This window comes from Ceratotherium simum, chromosome 21 (genome assembly GCF_057802395.1).
Source record: "Ceratotherium simum simum isolate JZ-2026a chromosome 21, ASM5780239v1, whole genome shotgun sequence".
NCBI classification, from domain to species: Eukaryota; Metazoa; Chordata; class Mammalia; order Perissodactyla; family Rhinocerotidae; genus Ceratotherium; species Ceratotherium simum.
In genome coordinates this window covers 24517151-24537959 of record NC_141920.1, presented here as the reverse complement: position 1 = coordinate 24537959, position 20809 = coordinate 24517151, and the positions used below count along the sequence as shown (strand labels likewise).

The 20809-nt window shown below is 47.6% G+C and overlaps 1 protein-coding gene across 1 annotated transcript in view; it reads left to right on the top strand.

Annotated features, from left to right (window-relative positions):
* Window positions 1–20809, top strand: part of MMP24 (matrix metallopeptidase 24) — a 43949-nt gene that overhangs the window by 17656 nt on the left and 5484 nt on the right. Inside the window, 6 exon segments of the mRNA XM_087445355.1 lie at window positions 1339–1487; window positions 5797–5913; window positions 7688–7992; window positions 15915–16076; window positions 18190–18404; window positions 20483–20621. Coding sequence (XP_087301481.1) covers window positions 1339–1487; window positions 5797–5913; window positions 7688–7992; window positions 15915–16076; window positions 18190–18404; window positions 20483–20621 — 1087 coding nt within the window.

Here is a 20809-nt window from a genome sequence, read left to right as displayed (position 1 = left end):
CTTTGATTTCTTCAGGTTCCCATCCCTTCATGCTTGTCGGTGGGACTAATCATCTTTACTTCGCTATCCTTCAGTTTCACTATTTGAGCTTCTTTAGCCAAGCTACTTTCAGATTCTCTTGCCCTTTTAAAGTTTTTCTCCTGTTTTTTTTTTAACGACTCCATGCATAAAACTTAGAAAACAGAAAAGTGCAAAAAAAGAAGTCCCCCCATGGTACTATAACAAAGGATATTCATGGTTAATTCTTTTTTTATTTAAAAAAATTTTTTGACATCACTTCACACTTTTTCAGAAAAGTTTTCAAGAATAGGACAAAGAATTCCTGCATAACCTTCACCCGGCTTCCCCAACTCTTAACATTTTACTACATTTGTTTTCTCTCTCTTCTCTCTCTCTTTATATATGTATATTTTTTTCTGACTCTGTTTAAGAAAAAGTTGCAGACATCATGCTCCCTTATGTAAGCCGAAATACTTCAGTGTGTATTTCCTAAAAATGAGGAATTCTCTTACATAACCATACTATTATTTTTTATGTGTATCTTTCTAGGCTTTTTTCTATGTATATATTTATGTATTTATATTTAAATAATACACTGCTTTGTTTATTTTTCTTTATATTTATAATGGCTTACTTTTTTAGAGGGGTTAGCAATAAAGATTGTATATAATCTCATGCCGATAAATATCCTACAACATGATTCTTCAGCAGACTGTGACTTTAGACACAGTAGGGGGCCGGCCCCGTGGCTTAGTGGTTAAGTGCGCGTGCTCCGCTGCTGGCGGCCCGGGTTCAGATCCCGGGCACGCACCGATGCACCACTTCTCTGGCCATGCTGAGGCCGCATCCCACATACAGCAACTAGAAGGATGTGCAGCTATGACATACAACTATCTACTAGGGCTTTGGGGAAAATAAATAAATAAATAAATAGACACAGTAGGTTTCTGAGTGGCACAAGATTTTAACAGGCCAACACTTCAGAGAATGAACTGTTCTTGTGCTCTTGCATGTCTAGTCACATGTCAGTGGAAACCACTGTATAAATGAGTAAAGAGGCAGGGTACTGGAAAGCCTTGAATGCAAATTTAATCTTTATTCTATAGCCAGTAGTGATCCAATGAAAGGTTTATAGCAGAAGAGTAAGCCAATAGAGCTGTGTTTTCTGGAGAATAATTTGACAGTGTCTGCAGGAGGGAGTGAAGGAGGAAGAAATCAGAGCATGAGTCCATAAGTCCCTTGGGTAAAACGATCCCTAGTTTCAGGGGCAAATCTCTGCCCAGGTAGAACAGAGCCTTCTCCAGCATAATGCATCCTTTTCTTTCACATGTCTTTCAGAACTGGTTAAAGTCATATGGCTATCTGCTTCCCTATGATTCACGGGCATCTGCGTTGCACTCAGGGAAGGCCTTACAGTCAGCAGTCTCCACTATGCAGCAGTTTTACGGGATCCCAGTCACCGGTGTGTTGGATCAGACAACAATCGAGTAAGATTTGCATAGGACATTGTGCTTTGAACTTTCCAGACTTACATTTGGGTTCACATTTGTCATGGCCTCATGTATATACCATGCCTATCCTACCTTCCTATCTTTTACTCCTGCAGTGTCATCCTGGGAGGGAATACCCCAATGTACTCTTTCCTATGTGAGCTCTGCCATAAACAAAGCTCTGCTATGTGACCTTGGACAAGTCTCTTAACCCTTCTGGGCCTCAGTTTCCTTATCAGCACAATGAGGGGTGTGGTTATAGATAGTCTTAAATCTCCTCTGACTCTAATAACTTGTGGTTCTATGAATCACCTCTCTGGCGTTCCCTGAGATGTACACATATCCCTTGATACAGAGAACTCTTGAATGATAATGAGTTGGCAACTCTTGTTCCACTTTTTACATTTATCAAACATTTGCTGAATGCCTACATGTGCCAGTCACTGTGCTTGATCCTATGATCTCTGCCCTCCAGAGGCTCACCATTTAGTGAAACACATCTTGCTACATCAATTAGAACTCAGAAGGAAACACTGAGTTTCAGGGAGATACTTAGGAGGTAATAACAAATAAGCCAACCCCCAAGGATGGTAGAGATCACTTAGGAGAGTATAAAAAGGAGGAAGAGAAGAGTGCTGGGGATGGAACCCACGAAGCACGCTGAGAAAGAGCAGCAGAGGGGTGGAGGAAGCCAGGGGTTGTGATATCACGGCAGTGAAGGGGGGAATGGTCAACAGGGTCAACTGCTGCAGAATGGTCAAACAGGAGACTGGGAAGTGTGAGCGTGGTAACAGAGGCCATTGTAACCTCCACAGAATGGTGGAGACAAAGTCAGACTACAGTGGGGAGAAGGGGATGTGAGAAGCAGAGACGGCAAGTGTAGGGAAAACTTTCAAGAAGCTTAACAGTGAAGGGAAGGAGGACTAGATGGTAGCTAGAGAGGGATGAATTTTTGTTTGTTTTAATATGAGAGAGAGCTGAGCATGCTTAAATTTAAGAAATAGCCATGAAAGTTATTAACGTTGTTTAAGAAAAGCCATTCCCACCATGAAAGCATGGTAAAGAGCTGGAGAGAGTTTCCTAAGGAGGTGGCGAGGGATGGGATCTAGAGCTCAGGTGGAAGGAGAGCATGGCTGGGGGAGGATGTGGGGAAGTTGGTGGGTGAAGAACAGGAAATCCAGCCAATTGTGGATCCAGGATCAATCCGTCCCTTGGGTGAGTCACTGCTGGAGAGAATCATCTCTCTGGGCCTCAGCTTATTCATTTACAAAGGGCAGTGTTGGATTATGACTCTCAAATTCTAGATTCCATTATTCTAAGCTTTTAAAATGTGGTGAATCTGGGGTTTTCTGATCCTAAAATTCTGTCCAAACATTTTCTATTCCTAGGATTCTCTGACTGTGAGATTGTGAAATTCTGAGATAATACATTTGACTGATCCTATGATGTTGTCTGTCCTGTGGACTCCTTGGCCCTGTGGCCTCACGAGTGAGCTGGTTAAAGAACGCCCGACTGCCTTTCAAAGCAGAGGTTATTTTGAGGGCTTTGTATAGGCCTCACGGCAGTGCATCCCAGAGCAGGAGCACTGGTGTCACTGCTGAGGCACCACCTGGCCTTGGGTTTTACTCTGTTCCAGAAAGCCCCAGGCCTGTTGGACAGGGTTCAGAGAGTGGCAGGTGGAAGGCAAGAGGAGGAGGCAGAGGGAACGACATGAGGGAAGACGATGGCATTTCCCACTCACAGTTCTGCCCCCACCTCTGCGTAGGAAGGCAAGAGAATGCTGTTTTGGAAGCATGGGAGGGAAGAAAGTGCTCACACTTAATTCCAGACCTGAGTGGGGAGGGTGTTGGGGGTAGAATTTAGAGACCTTAGTTTTGGCTCCAGCTGTGTGACCTTGGGCAGTTGCTGCCTTTCTCTGGGCCTGTTTCCTCCCTAGGGATCTTTCTGGGTCTAGCTCAGCCTTGCTGTAGCAGAAGTGGCTCCTGGTTCTCTTCCCAGGGACTATCAGTGAAAGAAAGCTAGATTCACAATTTAAACTACTATTTTTGAGTGCCTACCTTGGTAAATGTCACTCATTATTCATTCACTCATTCATTCATTCATTCAACAAATATAGTTCCTCTAGCCCAACCTGTGCTAAGCACGGAAAGACAAAAGAAAAGCGAAAGAAACAAGAAAATCCCCAGCCTTTGTTTGTTAAATTGCATGAATTAATAGTTCATTAATTCATTCAACTAAATTCTAGTATCGCCTCACTGCTATATTTTGCAAGTTACTTGGTTAATCTGTGTATCTTTTCCCTCATCTATAAAATGGGGATAAATAATTTCTGGTTACCTCACAGAGTTGTTTTGAGAATCAAAAATTTTTTTAAAACAGAAAGTGAACACTGTGAAAATTATGTTTATACCAATGCATGGTATTGTTGTTATTACATCTTTTGTTATTGATTTCTGAGTATGGGACACACTGGGCGATGTGGAGCATACAAAGATGAGTAAGACCTGGGTAAGTCCCTCAAGGGGCTTTTAATATTTGGTTAAAACAGTATCTGTTTCCTTTTCTCTATACTGCCCATGGCAACTGCTTTCAACAACTGCAAATGAGGTCAGATGTTTCCCTTCCAGCGATCTCAAGCTGTAGTTTAGTGAGTTGGTCGTTAGGCCAGCACAGGAACATAAAATCCAAGGATGGCCTGGGCCCTGATCAGCCATGGTCTTAAATCTCTACCCTGGCTCCTTTTATATATCCTCAGTGATGTCCCCAGCTTACTGTTCCCTAATGTAACAAACAGTTGTCAGGATTTACTTAGTTCCAGGAACTGGGCTTGCTTCTGGGGAGACAATGATGAATATGACACAGTTCCTGTCCTCAAAGAATTTACCATTTATTAGAGACAACAGACTAATAAATTTAAAAGCACAATACAGTGTAATAAGTGCTGCGGAGAATTACGTTCCAAATCCTACAGTTGTTTCGCCACAGTTTGTATGCCTGTAGTGGAAGGGAATTTGCTGCCTTCCAAGCTATGCCATTCTACCATTGGATAGTTCTTATTAATTCATTAATTCATTCATTCATTCAACAAATCACTGTTTTGTTGGGTTTTTTTGGTGAGGAAGATCAGCCCTGAGCTAACATCCATGCCAATCCTCTTCTTTTTGCTGAGGAAGACTGGCCCTGGGCTAACATCTGTGCCCATCTTCCTCTACTTTATATGGGACGCTGCCACAGCATGGCCTGACAAGCGGTGCATCGGTGTGCGCCTGGGATCCGAACCCGGGGCGCCAGCAGCGGAGCATGCGCACTTAACCACTATGCCACGGGGCCGGCCCAGCAAATCACTATTGAACACCTTCTGTGTCAGGCACTGTGCTGGCATTGAGGATACAGGCAAGGCTCCTCTCCTCAGGGAGCTTAGAATCTGGTGGGAGAGACAAAGAATACACAAGAAAGCAAATATATAATTTTAGGGAATGATAGATGCTATGAAGAAAAATTCATCAGGATAAACGGATAGTGGTGGGATGGGGAGGAGGAGGCTATTTTAAAGTGGACAGGGAAGTCCTCTAGAAAGGGTGACACTTGAGCAGAGACCTTAATGAAGTAAGGGAACAAACCACGTGAAGAAGAAGAGCGTTGCCAGCAGAGGGAACAGCAAATGCAAACCTTGAAGTGGGAATAATCTTAGCATGTTCAAGGCACAGCAAGAAGGCCACTGAGGCTGGAGCAGAGTATATGAGGGGAAGGAGGGGAAGATGTTGCGGACGCATAGGCAGGGGCTAGATTACGTGGGGCCCTGTGGGCCACGGTGAGGAGTTTGGATTTTATTCTAGGTGTTTGGGGAAGTCACTGGAGGGTTTTAAACCAGGGAGTGATGTGATCTAATTCCGTTTACAGAGCATGTTCACATTCATTCCCTCCTTTGAGGCTCACTACAACCTAAGAACAGGGAGAACTATAATTCCCATGTTGCAGATGAGGAAACTGAGGCTCACATTGATTTATTCGCTTGCCAGGGCTCCTATGATTAGTGGTGGAGCTGGAACTACTAAGCCCGTAGTCTACTGACTCACAGTCTCATATGCAGCAATGTTTCTTCACATTGAATTGTGAATGAATGAATGAATCAATCCATCAATCAGTTGATCGTGTTCCTGTCGGTGAACCCATCAGAGCCAGGGTCCCAGAGTCTAGGTTGAGGATGCACATTGCCATTCAGACGGGGACTGGGGACTCTGCAGTGCCTTCCTAGGTGTTGAGTGACCACAGTATATGTGTGTATGTGTGTCCTCTCTCTGCCCAGGTGGATGAAGAAACCCCGATGTGGGGTCCCTGACCACCCCCACTTGAGCCGTAGGAGGAGACACAAGCGTTATGCCCTGACTGGACAGAAGTGGAGGCAAAAACACATCACCTACAGGTGCTTTGACTCCCTCTCTTCCTCCTTGGCTTTGGCTCCACCCTTACTCTGTGTTTTGCTGGCCTGAGTTTCTGAGGCTCACACTGTAGGTGGATCTGCGATCAGGGTGAGGGCCAGGTATGTGGGCATCAAGGCCAGGTGCTGAGAGCCTATGACTGTGTCCTCCTTGTGGCATCCAGAGGATGCTATATCTCCAACTTCAGGTGTATTTGGTCCTTTAGGGGCTCATTAGTTGTGTTCTGTTTAGATTCCTATAGTTTTTAGTTACAGAAAGTGGGGTATGGATTGTTCAGTAACTTTCAGCTGTGATAAAAAACCATGGCTGAACTCATTCTCCCTATCACTGCTTGCCAAACCCCACTTCCTCTGATCTGGATCCCTTCCCCACTTCACCTGACCTTCCCAACACAGAGTTCCAGTTGTTTCTTAAAGACTATAAAGACTGGGAACTGGATCACACCAGAGTCATTTCTCGACTGTCTGGGCAGAGCAGAATCCGTCTTCAAGTCAGACCAGCGACCAAGAACAGGGATAATGGAGCCCATCACAGCAGACTCAGACATACATCAGAATTCGAAGTGGGGCTGGGGCAAGGGCCAGGCATAGGGCAGGCTTAGGTGGGCTCTGGTTGGCACCTCTCAAGGCTCTGATTCCATCTCAGGTGGATCCCTTAGGTTCTGGGGTAGGATCTAAGACAGGGATCCTTAGAGTTGAACCAAGGGCTCGCTCGCTGACAAGCTGTTGAGACCAGAACAGGATATTTTCAGAAATCTGACAAGAGAAGGAAACTTAAGAAGAATCTGGGTTAGAAACCGGATAGACTCTTAGGGTCTCCTGAAGAGGTAGAGTGGATCAAGAAAAAGAAGAACTGACTTCTAACCCAACTCTGACCTTAACTTCTATCACCCAACCTCTCTGGGCCTCAGTTTCCTTACCTATAGAATGGGTGAATAATCACTGCTCCAGGTGTTCACGGGGCAGAGCACCCAGAAGTAGTGATGCTGTTTTGTGGAGACCCATGCAATATGGATATAGTAACCTTAAATAACTAAATCTATAACTGATTAAATCAGATAACACCCTATACCAGCTTTTATGTAGACAAGCAGTAGTAGGTGGTACCAAAGGCTTTTTTTAAAGGGATGTTTCACTTAAACTCTCCACTGTTTAAATATTTTTGTAACTTTTATAAACGTACGTATTTTATGTACTGGGAGAAAAACGTAAAATTTAGAAAATGCTATCTACCAACTTAATTTTTTTCTACAAATTGGAGGGGAATCTTGTACTCAACACAAACTTTGTCAGAGATCAAATATAAAACACATGGGCCGGCCCCGTGGCTTAGCGGTTAAGTGCGTGCGCTCCGCTGCTGGGGGCCCGGGTTCGGATCCCGGGCGTGCACCGAGGCACCGCTTCTCCGGCCATGCTGAGGCCGAATCCCACACACAGCAACTAGAAGATGTGCAGCTATGACATACAACTATCTACTGGGGCTTTGGGGGGAAAAAAATAAATAAATAAAATCTTTAAAAATATATATATATAAAACACTGATTAAACCAGAGCTACTCTGACTGAGGTGGGGGGGTGGGGGAGGACCCAGAGCCTTGCCCACCCAGCCTCTTCTTCAACCCCTGGGGCACCTCAGCAGCCTTCTAGGGTTCCAAATTTGAAGATCACTGGGCCATATGGTCTCTGATGTCCCCTTGAGCTCTGCTAGTCTCTGCCTCTCTGTCTGTTCCTCCCTAATGATCCTCCCCTCTCTCACCAGCATTCACAACTACACCCCGAAGGTGGGTGAGCTAGATACACGGAAAGCTATTCGCCAGGCTTTTGATGTGTGGCAGAAGGTGACCCCGCTGACCTTTGAAGAGGTGCCATACCATGAGATCAAAAGTGACCGGAAGGAGGCAGACATCATGATCTTCTTTGCTTCTGGCTTCCATGGCGACAGCTCCCCATTTGATGGAGAAGGGGGATTCTTGGCCCATGCCTACTTCCCTGGCCCAGGGATTGGAGGAGACACTCACTTTGACTCAGATGAGCCGTGGACGCTAGGAAATGCCAACCATGATGGTAAGGCCATGAGGGGACAGGGTGTCAGTCCTGGGTTTCTCAGTGGGCAGGGAAAGAAGCCCTGAGGAAGAGCTTAGAAGATATCATAGATGAGTTTTCTGGTTTCTAGAGCTTCTTGTCCAAGAACAAAGAACCTAAGAGGATGAGAACTGAGGTCTCTGATAACATTCAACTCTTGATCCACCAGGGCCAGGGCCAGGGAGATGGGTCAGATCACTTAGTAAATGGTCTAATTGGGCTGGGTCAGGAGGGAGGGGTTAGGCCATGAATAAGAAGATAAAGTTGGGGCCGGCCTCGTGGCTTGGCGGTTAAGTGCGCACGCTCCGCTGCTGGCGGCCCGGGTTCGGATCCCGGGCGCGCACCGATGCACTGCTTCTCCGGCCATGCTGGGGCCGCGTCCCACATGCAGCAACTAGAGGGATGTGCAGCTATGACATACAACTATCTGCTGGGGCTTTGGGGGAAAAATAAATAAATAAAATTATTTAAAAAAAAAAAAGATAAAGTTGGGGCCGGCCCGGTGGCGCAAGGGGTTAAGTGCGCGTGCTCTGCTGCGGCGGCCTGGGGTTCGCTGGTTCGGATCCCGGGCACACACAGATGCACCGCTTGGCAAGCCATGCTGTGGCGGCGTCCCATATAAAGTGGAGGAAAATGGGCACAGGTGTTAGCCCTGGGCCAGTCTTCCTCGGCAAAAAAAGAGAAGGATTGGCAGATGTTAGCACAGGGCTCATCTTCCTCACAAAAAAAAAAAGAAGAAGATAAAGTAATGGATCAGAGGCTGGAGAAAAAGGTAAAAAAGTCATTAAAGCTGAAAGGGGAGTCTGAAAGTGGTAGGCTCTGGCCTGACTGATGAAAGTTTCAAAGGCCATCTTATGGGATGACATAACTGACTCTATCCCTATGCCAACCTCACAGGTGAATAACAGGCCCCATTACTCTAGCATTCTTGGATAACTTGCTCTTCACCACTATGATTCAATGAATATTATGTGGAGCCAGAGTCAATATTGTGCAATAATAGTAACAATACTCTTCAGGTTGTAAAAGAGTTCCTTATCAGTATTTACTCGTAAGGCACTTGCTTAGCAAGTAGGCAAGTGTACATCACTATGCCCATTTTTAAGATGAAGGGTTTGGGGCTCAAATGGCATAGCTGGTAGGTGGCGGCACCAGGGCTCAAACCGTGGCTATGTGACGAGGGGCAAATGATTTGCCCTCAGTCTTCGCATATGTAAAATGAGGTACCGGATTAGGCGATCTCTAAGGTCCCTTCCAACTCTAACGGAACGTGATGTACAGCCCAGAGGGGGTCTGAATATTTAAAAAAGATATGGTCTCTGCCCTCTGGAAGTCCAGAGTTGAGTAGGAGAGACAGATGTGTACATAAGTAACGCTGTTACAAGGCAGACTGTACCGAAGGATGTAGCAGAAATACCAAGAAAATGCAGTGGGAGTCTGGAGAGGAAAGGGACAGAGGATTCTGGCTTTTAGATTATAATAGATAACAATTAGTATGTTTATATTCTAAGGCCCATGTATTATGTAATATGTGTATAGTATTATTATTAGGTAATAGGTAAACTGAGGTATATATTAACACTAAGTAATCTACCTAAGGTCCCATAGTTGATGAATGGTGAAACAAGGCTTTAAACCTGGGCATTATGACTCTAGAGCCCATAACTCTTAGCAACCATGCTAAGTTTCCATGGTTCTCCAACTGCAGGGCACACCTAGAAACCTTTTTTAAGTATGCATATTCCAAGCTCCAGGCCCCTAGCCTCTTGCTATTCTGATTCTCTGGTTCTGGGGTCAGGCCTGGGAATCTGCACTTGGTCTAATAAATTCCCCAGATGCTTCTGTTGCAGTTGTTCCATCACCTTGAGAAACACTGTCTTAATCCCCAAAGCTTCCCTAATTTGCCTGATCATAAGAATCAACTGGGGTTCTTGTTATAAATGTGGATTCCCAAGCCCTTCCCCTGGAGATTCTGATTCTTAAGCGTAGGCAAGTTTGGGAAGCACTGGGCATTCTTTTTGCTTAGCAATGCTTCAGGCTAAGAGCAGATTCTACAGACCCATTTCCTCAGAGGCTGTGTTTGGTGTCTGTAGATGGGGACAGCCTCCTTGAGAACATTTCATATCACCGCATGGATCAGGGATGGGCAACTCTTGGCTTACCTGTCCAAGGGTGGTTCAGGAGATGGTTTGGGCAAGGCTCAGCCTAGGCAAAGTTATGAAACTTAAATTTCTCTTTGTCCCCTGCCCTCTTCAAATTTTGGTCCTCTTTCCTATCCAGCTCCATTTCCTCTGCCCTGGTATCCCTTCCCTTATGTCCTGGATGTTTTTCCTGGCTTTCTGAACACCTGTTCTTTATCTCATTCTTATTCTTGGATCAATGTCAACAAATGGCTGTCTGTGCTAACTGATAAAATGTGAGTAGAAGAGAACTAACATTTTTGAGCCCTGTTATGTGCCAGGCACTGTTAGCTGATAAGATTTTAAGTTATAGCCCTGATAGAGATAAATGAATTCTTAAAAGGTTGTTGGCCAGAGGAGTCACTGAGAAGACATTCCTACTCCTCTGCCCTCCCCTTGCCAGCTCTGGGGGTTTGCACTTCCCACAACCACTCCTTGCTGTTGGAGACCTTGGGCCCAATCTCAAAATCCCAAGAACTTCTGGTGGTGTATATGGGAAGGAGCTGGGACCTGTGGATGGGCACCATCCCAGCACCCTCTTGTCTTGTCTGACCCACCCCATCCCGATGAATGACTGCCAGTTCTCATAAGATATCCCAAGATGGCCAATGTCTTCTTTGGACAAGAGTCAGGACTCTTCTGTGCTCTGGAAAATCAAGCATGAACTGTCCAGATGCAGCTCATAACCAGAGGAATAGAGCCCTGGCTGGCAAACTGGAATGCAGTGGATTGCCTAGGACGGCTTTTGGAAGGAGAGGAAAAGAACCAAGATTTATTAAGCACCTGTTTATTATCTCGTTTAAATTCCAAATAAACTCAGCGAGGGAGGGAGCGGAGCCTCCTGGGAACTTTTTGTTTATTTGGCTTTCTTCTCTAGTCTAAACTTCCATTATGGAAAATTTTCAAACTCACAAAAGTAAGGAGAGTGATAATATGAACCCCCAGTCACCCATGACTCTGCTTCAGTAATTATCAACACTGTCATTCCTATTTAATCCACTCCCCCTACTTTTATTTTTTGGCTGATCTATTTTAAAGAAAATTCCAGGCACAATATCATTTCACCTGTAAATACTTTAGTATATACATCTAATAGATTGTTTTTAACACAACCACAGAATCATTATCAAACCCAACAAAATTTACAACTCTTTCTTAAAATCTAATACCCAGTTTGTGTTCGTTTTCCTAAATTATCACAAAAAATGTCTTTTACAGTTGTTTGCTTGCATTGGGCTCCAAACAACACCCACACATCATACATAGTTGACATGTCTCTTAAGGCCTTTTTAATTTAAACAGTCACCTCGCTTCCCTTTCCCCCTATTTTTGTTGAAGAAACTGGGTCATTTGTCCTGAGTATAGTCATTTGGCTTGACTAGATTCAGATTCAGTTTTAACATGTCTCTCTTCCCCATATTTCCTGAATATTGGTTATTAGATCTACAGGCCTGACTAGATTCAGGTTCACTTTTTTGGCAAGAATGCGTCTAGGTGGTGCTGGTCCTCCCAGCTGTGTCACGGTGCAACTGCACAGATGATGCCACTGTCCCACTGTTAGGGATGTTAAGGTTGAGCAGTTGCTTCAGGTGTGTCAGCCTAATCCAACCATTATAAAATTCACCTAGGGAACTTGAAAAAATAAAATCAAGGTTGCCAAAGCCTTAACCCAAAACTCCTGAATCAGAATCTCCTCCAGCTGTGTGTTTAAGAAGCTCCCCCGGAGAACCACTGGATTGTAAAGGTGATTCTGACTCTCCACCTCACTGGAGTCTGTGTGAGGGGCAGTCTGGCCCACCACACCTTTAAACTGGTTTCTAGGCACTTTCTCTCCTCACCTCTTTCCAATGAGTCAAGTAGTGAAGTCAGCAGAATTCACTAAGCTCTGCTGGGGAGGGAGGCCAGCCCCGGGGAAGGTGACAAGACAGGAAGAGTCGTGAGACCAGCCTTTCACAGGGTGGAGCCCTACTGCAGTTACTTCAGTGACTCTTCCCAACCCTGGGAGCCAGACCCAGCAGGGATTATAATCTCCATTTCACAGATGAGGAAAGTAAAATTCCGAGTGGTTAAGAAATTCACACAGTTGGTAAGTGGTAGAGGCAGCTGTAATCCCAGGATTCTGCATTTTTAACAACTGCCCCAGGTGGTTCTGCTGCAGGTGGTCCAAGGACCACACCTGGAAAAATACTGAACATTTGACACTATTCTGTCCTGGCTGCTGTCACCTAGCCCTGTCAAGTACAAAGCTTGCCCTCAAGTAGCTTACAGTCCTGGGGTGGATGAGAGTGTGTGTTAGTGGCTATAATGTAGGGTGGAAAGTGGTCAGTGCCCTAAAGATGGTTCAGATAAACTGGTGAGAGAGTGCAGAGGAAGAAGCAGTCACTGCCAGTGGGGGAAATCAAGGAAGGCTTCCTGGAAGATGTGGCATTGAGTTGAACTTTGAAGGAGTAAGGCTATTCCAGAGGGAGGGAACAGCACTGGCAAAATAATAGAGGTAAAGGGAAATGCTATAACTTTTTTGGGGAGTTGGAGGAGTCAATGAGATGGGACTCACCAAATATGCAGGTCCTAAGAGAAGGCAATGAAGCAGAGACAAGGTACACTTGAATAGCTGAGTAGACTGTTGGGTACTTGCTAGGAGGCCCAAGCACCTGAGCGCCTGCCAATGGGAACACTCCCTCTTGGAGATGCTGGGTCCTCACACACAGCTCACCATGATCTTGATAATTAACAATGATAGTTCTGTGCCAGGAGGCAGGATGAGCGCTTTACCTGCCTCATTAATCTTCACCCCCATTCTTATGATGAAGACACTATTATTTTCTTCATTTTACAGAGGAAGAGATTTAAAATGTCACACTGCTAGGACATTGCAAAGCTGGGATTCATGGCAGTCTGGCTGCCAGGGACTGCACTCCTGACCACTTTGCTTCCCTGCCTCTCACCCTCTTGGGGAGTGAAGACCCTAACAGCCTCCTGCCTGTTAAGCACTAGGGTCTTTTCCATCCCTCTGCTTTTTCCCCTCACAAGCTCCAAGGAGTTCTACCCCTCTCCCCTCTCCTCCCATCTCCCCAGAGCAGCCCCCACTTAACAGGTCTCTTGGGTTTCTGTGCTGTAGGATGCCAGCTCCCCAGCTCTTCTCTGCCTTTTGGTCCCTGAAACAAACCCACAGGCCCCTTTTCTTCAAGGACTTACTCCTGTTCTCCACAGAGACCAAGGCACAGAGGCTAACAGAGTAATAGACATAGGCTGAGGACAAAGATTTAGAGTCTTGCCAGGTGCTCAGAGCCCTGCTCCCTGGTTCCCAGCTGAGATCCCTGTGGATGCACTCTGAGGAAGAGCCTGGTCAAAAGACAGAGGCCTGAACAGCTTGTCCCAGGTCGAAGAACAGACCAGGAGCAGAGCCAGGACTGGACCCCAGGAAGCAGAGCTGCCTTCCGCTGGCTCTAGCAGCCGCGTTTGTTTGGGATGGAGCTCAGAGATGAGCTCACCCTTCCCCACTGCCAGAGGGACCAGGACTGAGGAAAGAACTGGGGGCGGCCTGGCCTCCTCATGCCAGCTTGCCCTTCCCCAGCAGAAGGCCTGCCCCAGGCTTTTGGCCAACCGTGCACTGATCTTGCCCATTCCCCCCTTTGCTGAAGACACTGGTGATGTCAGCAGAGTGGCAGCAGGCATGCATGCCTCTGGGTCTGCCCCAGGGGGCTCTCTTCCTAAGACCTTAGCCGGGAAGGCCAGAGACAATCCCCAATCCCATCTGACCCTCAGGGTCCTTTGGCTGGGCTGGGGCAGGGCAACTTTGCCAGTGACACGGAGGCCAGAATGGGCAGTAGGACTCCTGACCACCTCCTGGTCTCCTGGCAGCCTCCCCTGCACTTCAAGGTGGCAGGAATGGGCTGCGACATGCCTTAGGGCTGGGCATAAGAGGCAGGGCTCAAGGGACATTCAAATGCCAGAGGTCAAGGCAAGCAGGGGTCTGTAACTGGACAGACAGGAGTCAGGACTATCGATACAACAGCTTGCCCAACTCCCAGACCCTTGCATTTCCTTCCCGAAGCTGGGGTTACTTAATCCCTCCAAAGTGGGCCGGGCCCGTGGCTTAGCGGTTAGGTGCGCATGCTCCGCTACTGGTGGCCCGGGTTCGGATCCCGGGTGCGCACCAACGCACCGCTTCTCCGGCCATGCTGAGGCCGAGTCCCACATACAGCAACTACAAGGATGTGCAACTATGACATACAACTATCTACCGGGGCTTTGGGGGGCGGGGAAGGAGGAGGATTGGCAATAGATGTTAGCTCAGAGCCGGTCTTCCTCAACAAAAAGAGGAGGATTAGCCTAGATGTTAGCTCAGGGCTGATCTTCCTCACCAAAAAAAAAAAAATTCCTCCAAAGTCAGGCCTTGCCCTGTCCCAGACCTGATCTAGAAGCTTAGTTGGCTTTAAGATGATCCTGTTTCTGGAACCCCACTGGCCTCATGCTTCCTTTCTGGTCAACGGACTTTTTCCAGGCACCAAGCTTTTGTTCTATTTATGGTAACAACACCAGCTACCATGCAGTACCGCGGCCTTTACACATATTATCTTATTCAGTCCTCACACAACACCATAAGATGGGTATGATTTCCCCATTTTACAAATGAGGAAATTGAGGCTCAAGAGGTAGACTTCCAGCCAAGTTCACAAAGCTGGGTGCAGGCAGAGCTGGAAATGAACGGGATCTGTCCCACTCAAGGGCCCATGCTCAAGACCACTATGACATGTTGCCACTTCAGCTTCATACTCGGGATCCCAAGTCCCACTTTCAGCACCTACACCTTGTTGTTTTCACTCGCATTTGAATCCATGCCTTGATCTTGGCCACAGTTCAGTTCTTTCAGGACTGAGGTCTTGCCGGACTGAGCTGCCACACAACCAGAGCCCTGCCTGCCCCTGGGTCTCATGAAGCTGACCGCCAGCCTGCCACCCCCAGGACTCCCCTCTGCTTGTCCCACTATCTCCGTCTTGGCTCAGGCCCTTTTCGTCTCTCACCTGGACCCTTATCCCAGCTCCCGAATTGATCCCACTGATCCCTCCGCCTCCGGTCTCATTGCCCTCTAATCCTTCCTCCAACTGCAGCCAGAGTGATTTCATCATGTCACCACTCCCACTCCTGACACCCCCACTGGCCAAGAAGCCAATCCAAATTCCTTTGCATGGTATCACAGAGCCCTGCCTGCCAGCCTGGCTGACCTCATCTCTCTCTGGCCCTCCCCTTGTGCTTTTCCAGAGCCAAGTGGAATGAAACTGCTTGTCCCCGGATCTTGTTTATAACATTCCCTCTGCCAGGAAGGCCACCCCCATCCCTCTTCCTCTCCTACCCCCTGAATCCATTTTCCTAACTAACTTCTTATCTTTCAAGACTCAACTTAAGCTTCAACTTTATGAAGCTTTCCCTGAACATCTTCCTTCAAGTTTAAATGACTCCTCTCTCCTTAAAATCCTCACTCGACCCTTAGTGACATCTATTAAAGCACCTGTAACACTAGTTTCACTTATTTTCTCTCTCTCTCCATATCCCCCACCATATCCAGAGCTCTGAAAGGCAGGGATGTGTCTGATTCTTTGTATGTCCCAGTATCCAGCACAGGGCCTGGCACAAGGCCTATGCTCAGTTTTTGATAAAATAATGGATCAACTGACTGATACCTAAGTGGGTGCCCTGGGCACCAACCCATCCCCCTCTCCACAGGGAATGACCTTTTCCTGGTGGCTGTGCATGAGCTGGGCCATGCACTGGGACTGGAGCACTCCAACGACCCCAGCGCCATCATGGCACCCTTCTACCAGTACATGGAGACGCACAACTTCAAGCTGCCTCAGGATGATCTCCAGGGCATCCAGAAGATCTACGGTGTGTGGCAGGGGAGGGGGGCCACTGCTGTGACTGTCTGTTGGTGGGAGGGACACTGTCATCCTTCAGCATAGCTGCTATATCTGTTCTCTGACCTTTAGAGACTTCTGAGGTCTTTGCTTAACCAGAGGGGTCTCCTCACCACCACCACATGCATTTGGGAAAACTAGGGGAGGGTCTGAGCTGTGACTGGGAGGGACAAAAGTGAGTAGAGGCTCACCCACTCCCTCTTCTCTATTCCCTGCCCCTCCACATACCTCCCTCTGGCCTCCTGTGGTTCATTCGCACTCTCAAGGGGTCCCACCTCTAGCCAAGAGATTCACACATCTGCCCAAGTAGTGGTGATACAATGTGATGAATATTATAACCAGAGCTTTTTTCTTAAACAAAAAAAAAATGAGAAGCTAGACTGATATCTTGGTAAGACATGAGAGGCCTGCTACTATGCCTCCCTCCCAGGTCTCTGTTCACATTGGTATGTGAAGTTCTTATTTGAAGGATCTTCACAAATAAGAAGCATCCCATGCTTCGGATGGGAAAACCAGTTTACTTGGGCAAATGCATGCTCACATAGCACAGGCTCACACAGCCCCCAAGCTATGTAGTATAGCAGGAGAGCTCCCTCTGGAGGCCCTCAAGACCTCACAGAGGAGGTGGCCCGACCCAGAGCTCTGGAGGATGGGCAGAATCTCCACAAGTGAAGCAGTAGAGGATTGGACAGGGGCATTGAGGACTGGAAGGTATTTTGAAAGTAGAATGGACAGGATTTGCTGATAGATCAGACATGGGGGTGGGGGCCAAGGATGACACCAAGGTTTCTGGCTTTTGTGATTGTGGGGCGATAGGATTTACCAGCCTGTAGCTCAGAGATCTGGGCTGGGATATTTGATGTCCAATGTAGTAGCCACTAGCCACATGTGGCTGTTGTTAAATTTATATTAATCATAATTAAATAAAATTAAAATTTCAGTTCCTCTGTCACACTAAGAACTAGTCCCTCATCAAATAAATTCCATACTAAGAGCTAGTAGCTGTTTATTCAAGTGCTCAATAGCCACATGTAGCTAGAGGCTACTACGTTGAACAGTGCAGATATAGAACATTTCTGTCATCACAGAACATCCTATTGGACAGCTCTAACATAGAGGGTCTTTAAAGCCACGAACCTGGGATGAGATCACTTAGGGATGTGATTCTCAACTTGGCAGCCCATTAGAATCACCTTGGGATTTCAATAAAAAATACTGATACCCAGCCTCACCCCCAGAAATTTGGACTGGAGCACCTTCTGAGCATCAAGAGTTTTAAAAGCTCCCCAGATGATCCTAATATATAGCCCAAATTGAGAAGCACTGACCTAGAGACAAAAATTGAAAGAGAAAAGAAAAGAGGACCCAGGGGCACCCCAACCTTTAAAGCAGGGTGGATAAGGAAAGGCTGCCAGCAAAGGAGGCTGAGAAGGAACGAGCCCATGAGGTAGGAGGAAAACCAAGAAAGTACGGTTGTGGAAAAGAAAGAAGAGTGTTTCCAGGAAAGTGTTTTTATGATCTTGCTACTCAAACTGTAGGCCTCGGAGCAGCAAAATCTATATTACCTGAGAGCTTGAAGAAATGCAGAATCACAGGCCCTACCCCAGTCATAATCTGAGTCATAATCTGCATTTTAGCAAGATCTCTGGATGATTTACATGCACATCAAAGTTTGAGTCAAGTAGCCATTCGATTTGGCAACATGGAGGTCATTGGTGAGACAGAGCAGTATCAGTGGGTGATGGGGCAGAGGCTGTGTGGGATGAAGAATGAAGGGGGAGTGAGGAAGTGGGGCCAGTGTGTGTGAAGGGGAGCAGAGAAAGAGGGTAGGAGACACTGAACCTAAGAAGGGACATGTTCTCTCTTGTGACGGGAGAGAAGATACCAGATTTGGGGGTGAAGAGATGACAGTTCCCAATTAATGGCTATTTTCATAAAGATTGGGGGAGTAAAAAAGGGGCAAAGGGGATAGGAGGCTGGAGTTCAACAGATATGTCTCAGAGCTGCCTGGGTGATGATGAGGCAATGGCAGTGGGAGGCAGGGAACAGCTGGCCCCTCTCTAAAATGCAGCCCCTCTCTCCAGGACCCCCAGCTGAGCCCCTGGAGCCCACAAGGCCCCTCCCCACACTCCCCGTCCGCAGGATCCACTCACCGTCTGAGAGGAAGCATGAGCGCCAGCCCAGGCCCCCTCGGCCACCCCTCGGGGACCGGCCATCCACACCGGGCGCCAAACCCAACATCTGTGATGGCAACTTCAACACAGTGGCCCTCTTCCGGGGCGAGATGTTTGTGTTTAAGGTAGGGCCAGTCAACTGGCGCCCCCCCCCAGGTGGTCCCTTACTACTTCTTGCCCCACCAGGAAGCTGGAGAAGGCTGCTGCTCTGGGATTAGGCCTGTTATGGGGCCTGGATGGGAGCTGGCCCAGTAGCCAGGACATGGGGTCTCTTCCTGGTGCTGCTGGGTAAATCAACTTGCTTCCAAGAGGGAGGGGGAAGATTTCCCCACACCATCCCAGGAGTTAACGCTGGGGAGAAATGCTGGGGAGGGGCTTCTGGTCTGTGACTTTACATAAGTCACCTCCCTTCTCTGGACCTCAGTTTCTCCATCTGAAAACTAGAGGAATCATTCCTCTAACAGAGGGTGTATGAAGAGCAAATGAGCACATGGCTACGAAGATGGCGGCTTGGAGTAGGGACTGGTGCAGTGGTAGCTGAGGGTCTCCAGATCCTGCCAGGGCTTAGGTGATGCCTGATAGAAACCTGGCCAGGCTACTTCCTGTCTTCTGGCTTGTTCCTGTCATGTTAGCCACGGGCCATCTGGGTGGCAGCCTGCTTGGTGTGTTGTAGGCTGGGTTCTCAGGGAAGGGACTCTGATACTGTGTTTGGAATGCAGGATTTTGATTAGGGAGTACCTAATCAACATCTGTGGGAACGGGGGGCAGGAAGCAGGACTGGGCAGAAGGAGAAAACAAACAGCAAATAGGCCCATTGTGGACTCAGCCACCCTCCCAGGGGGCTCTGGAGCTAGAATGGCCCATGAGAGTTATCCTGCATTGGGCCCCAAATGGCTGGAACTTTATGCTCTCTGCCTCATTCCATCATTGGATGAGGAAGGGTGTGACCTTGGGGGAGCTCTCTGAAGCCAAGGCCATCCCCAGAGAGGCTAACAGTTGAAATCTGCCTGCTGACCACACTCCCGGCTACTGGAGCAACAAGCCCTCCACTGAAGGGATCTGGGAAGCATGTTTCCATCACACTGGGTGGTTGAGGAGGGCTACCCCACTCCCTTCATGGTGTTCTCTCCAGCAAGCTTGAGCACTGAGCAAGAATCAGGCGACATGGGTCAGCCCCAGTCCTGCCTCTCATTGAGTGGCTCTAGGAAAGTCACTTGGCCTTTCTTAAGACTCTATATATCTCAAATCTACTTCACAGAGTTGTGAAAGTCAAAATAAGGTTTAAGAAACTGGATGTGAAAGTGCTTTGTAAAACACCTTTTAAAAAAACCCTTTTCTAGCTTTTGTACCATCTTTTACAAATCACGTTCATTCTTCTGCACTCTGATCCTCCCAACTGGGACAGTTCCTAGGCAAGTCTGGGCTTTATCACCCTCATTTACACATTAAAAAAAATGAGGTCTTGGGAGCTTATAGGCGTCGCGCAGACTACCTACCAGCCAAGGGCTACAGTGGGACAAGGCACCAGTTTAATGAGGAAGGCTTTTATCAGATTCTTGGCCTATAGATCTGCCATTTATTCAACATCAGCTATGTGCCCCATATTGTTCTAGGCACTTCAGCTATAATCTCTCATCTGATGTCCTATTATTACCCCCATTTGCAAGTGAGGCTCTTTAAGTATACTGTGCCCAAGGTCACGCAGCTGTAAGTGGAGGAACCTGAACTTACACCCAGGTCTTGAGGGAATTCCCACGTTTCCCTCCCATCATCCTTGTCCTGCTAGATGGAGCCAGCTGTGAGGATGGCACTCTACCTAGGCTCAGTGACCACTTCATTATTCCCACCAGCCTGGGGAGTGGGCTGGCTGATGTCTCTCCACAGCCCTCATGTGGCCACTCCAGGCCCCAGCATCATCCCTTCCAGCCCCTCCACACCTCCTCCCTACCACCAGGCCTGTCTGCTGTCTATCTCATGGCCCCTTAGGCAGCAAAAGCCATCATGAAGCTTACATGAAGAGAGTTAATGAGCATCCTGTCTTCCTCACAGGGCTTTGAAAGTTAGAAGCAGTAAATGGACAGAATTCACAGAGGGTTGCGAGGCTGGGCCCAGGGGAAGGTGTTGGGTTGTTGTGGCCTGAGTCCCACGACTGAGACCGCTGGCTTCAGAGGCCATGCCTCTTTCTTCTCCCCTCACCCTCCAGGATCGCTGGTTCTGGCGTCTGCGCAATAACCGGGTACAGGAGGGCTACCCTATGCAGATTGAGCAGTTCTGGAAGGGCCTGCCTGCCCGCATAGACGCAGCCTACGAAAGGGCTGATGGAAGATTTGTCTTCTTCAAAGGTAATGTGGCCTGTGCTGAGGGACCTGGGACGGTCCCCTGCCCTTCTCAGGATCCCTTTTCCATCTGTACACTGGAAGAGGTGGGGTGGGAGGCCCTCCACCCTAACAGAGACACTGACATCTGCCAGGACAGATCCCTGCAGGCAGGTGATGCACAATCTGGGGAAATCAAGTCAGGAATTGATAGT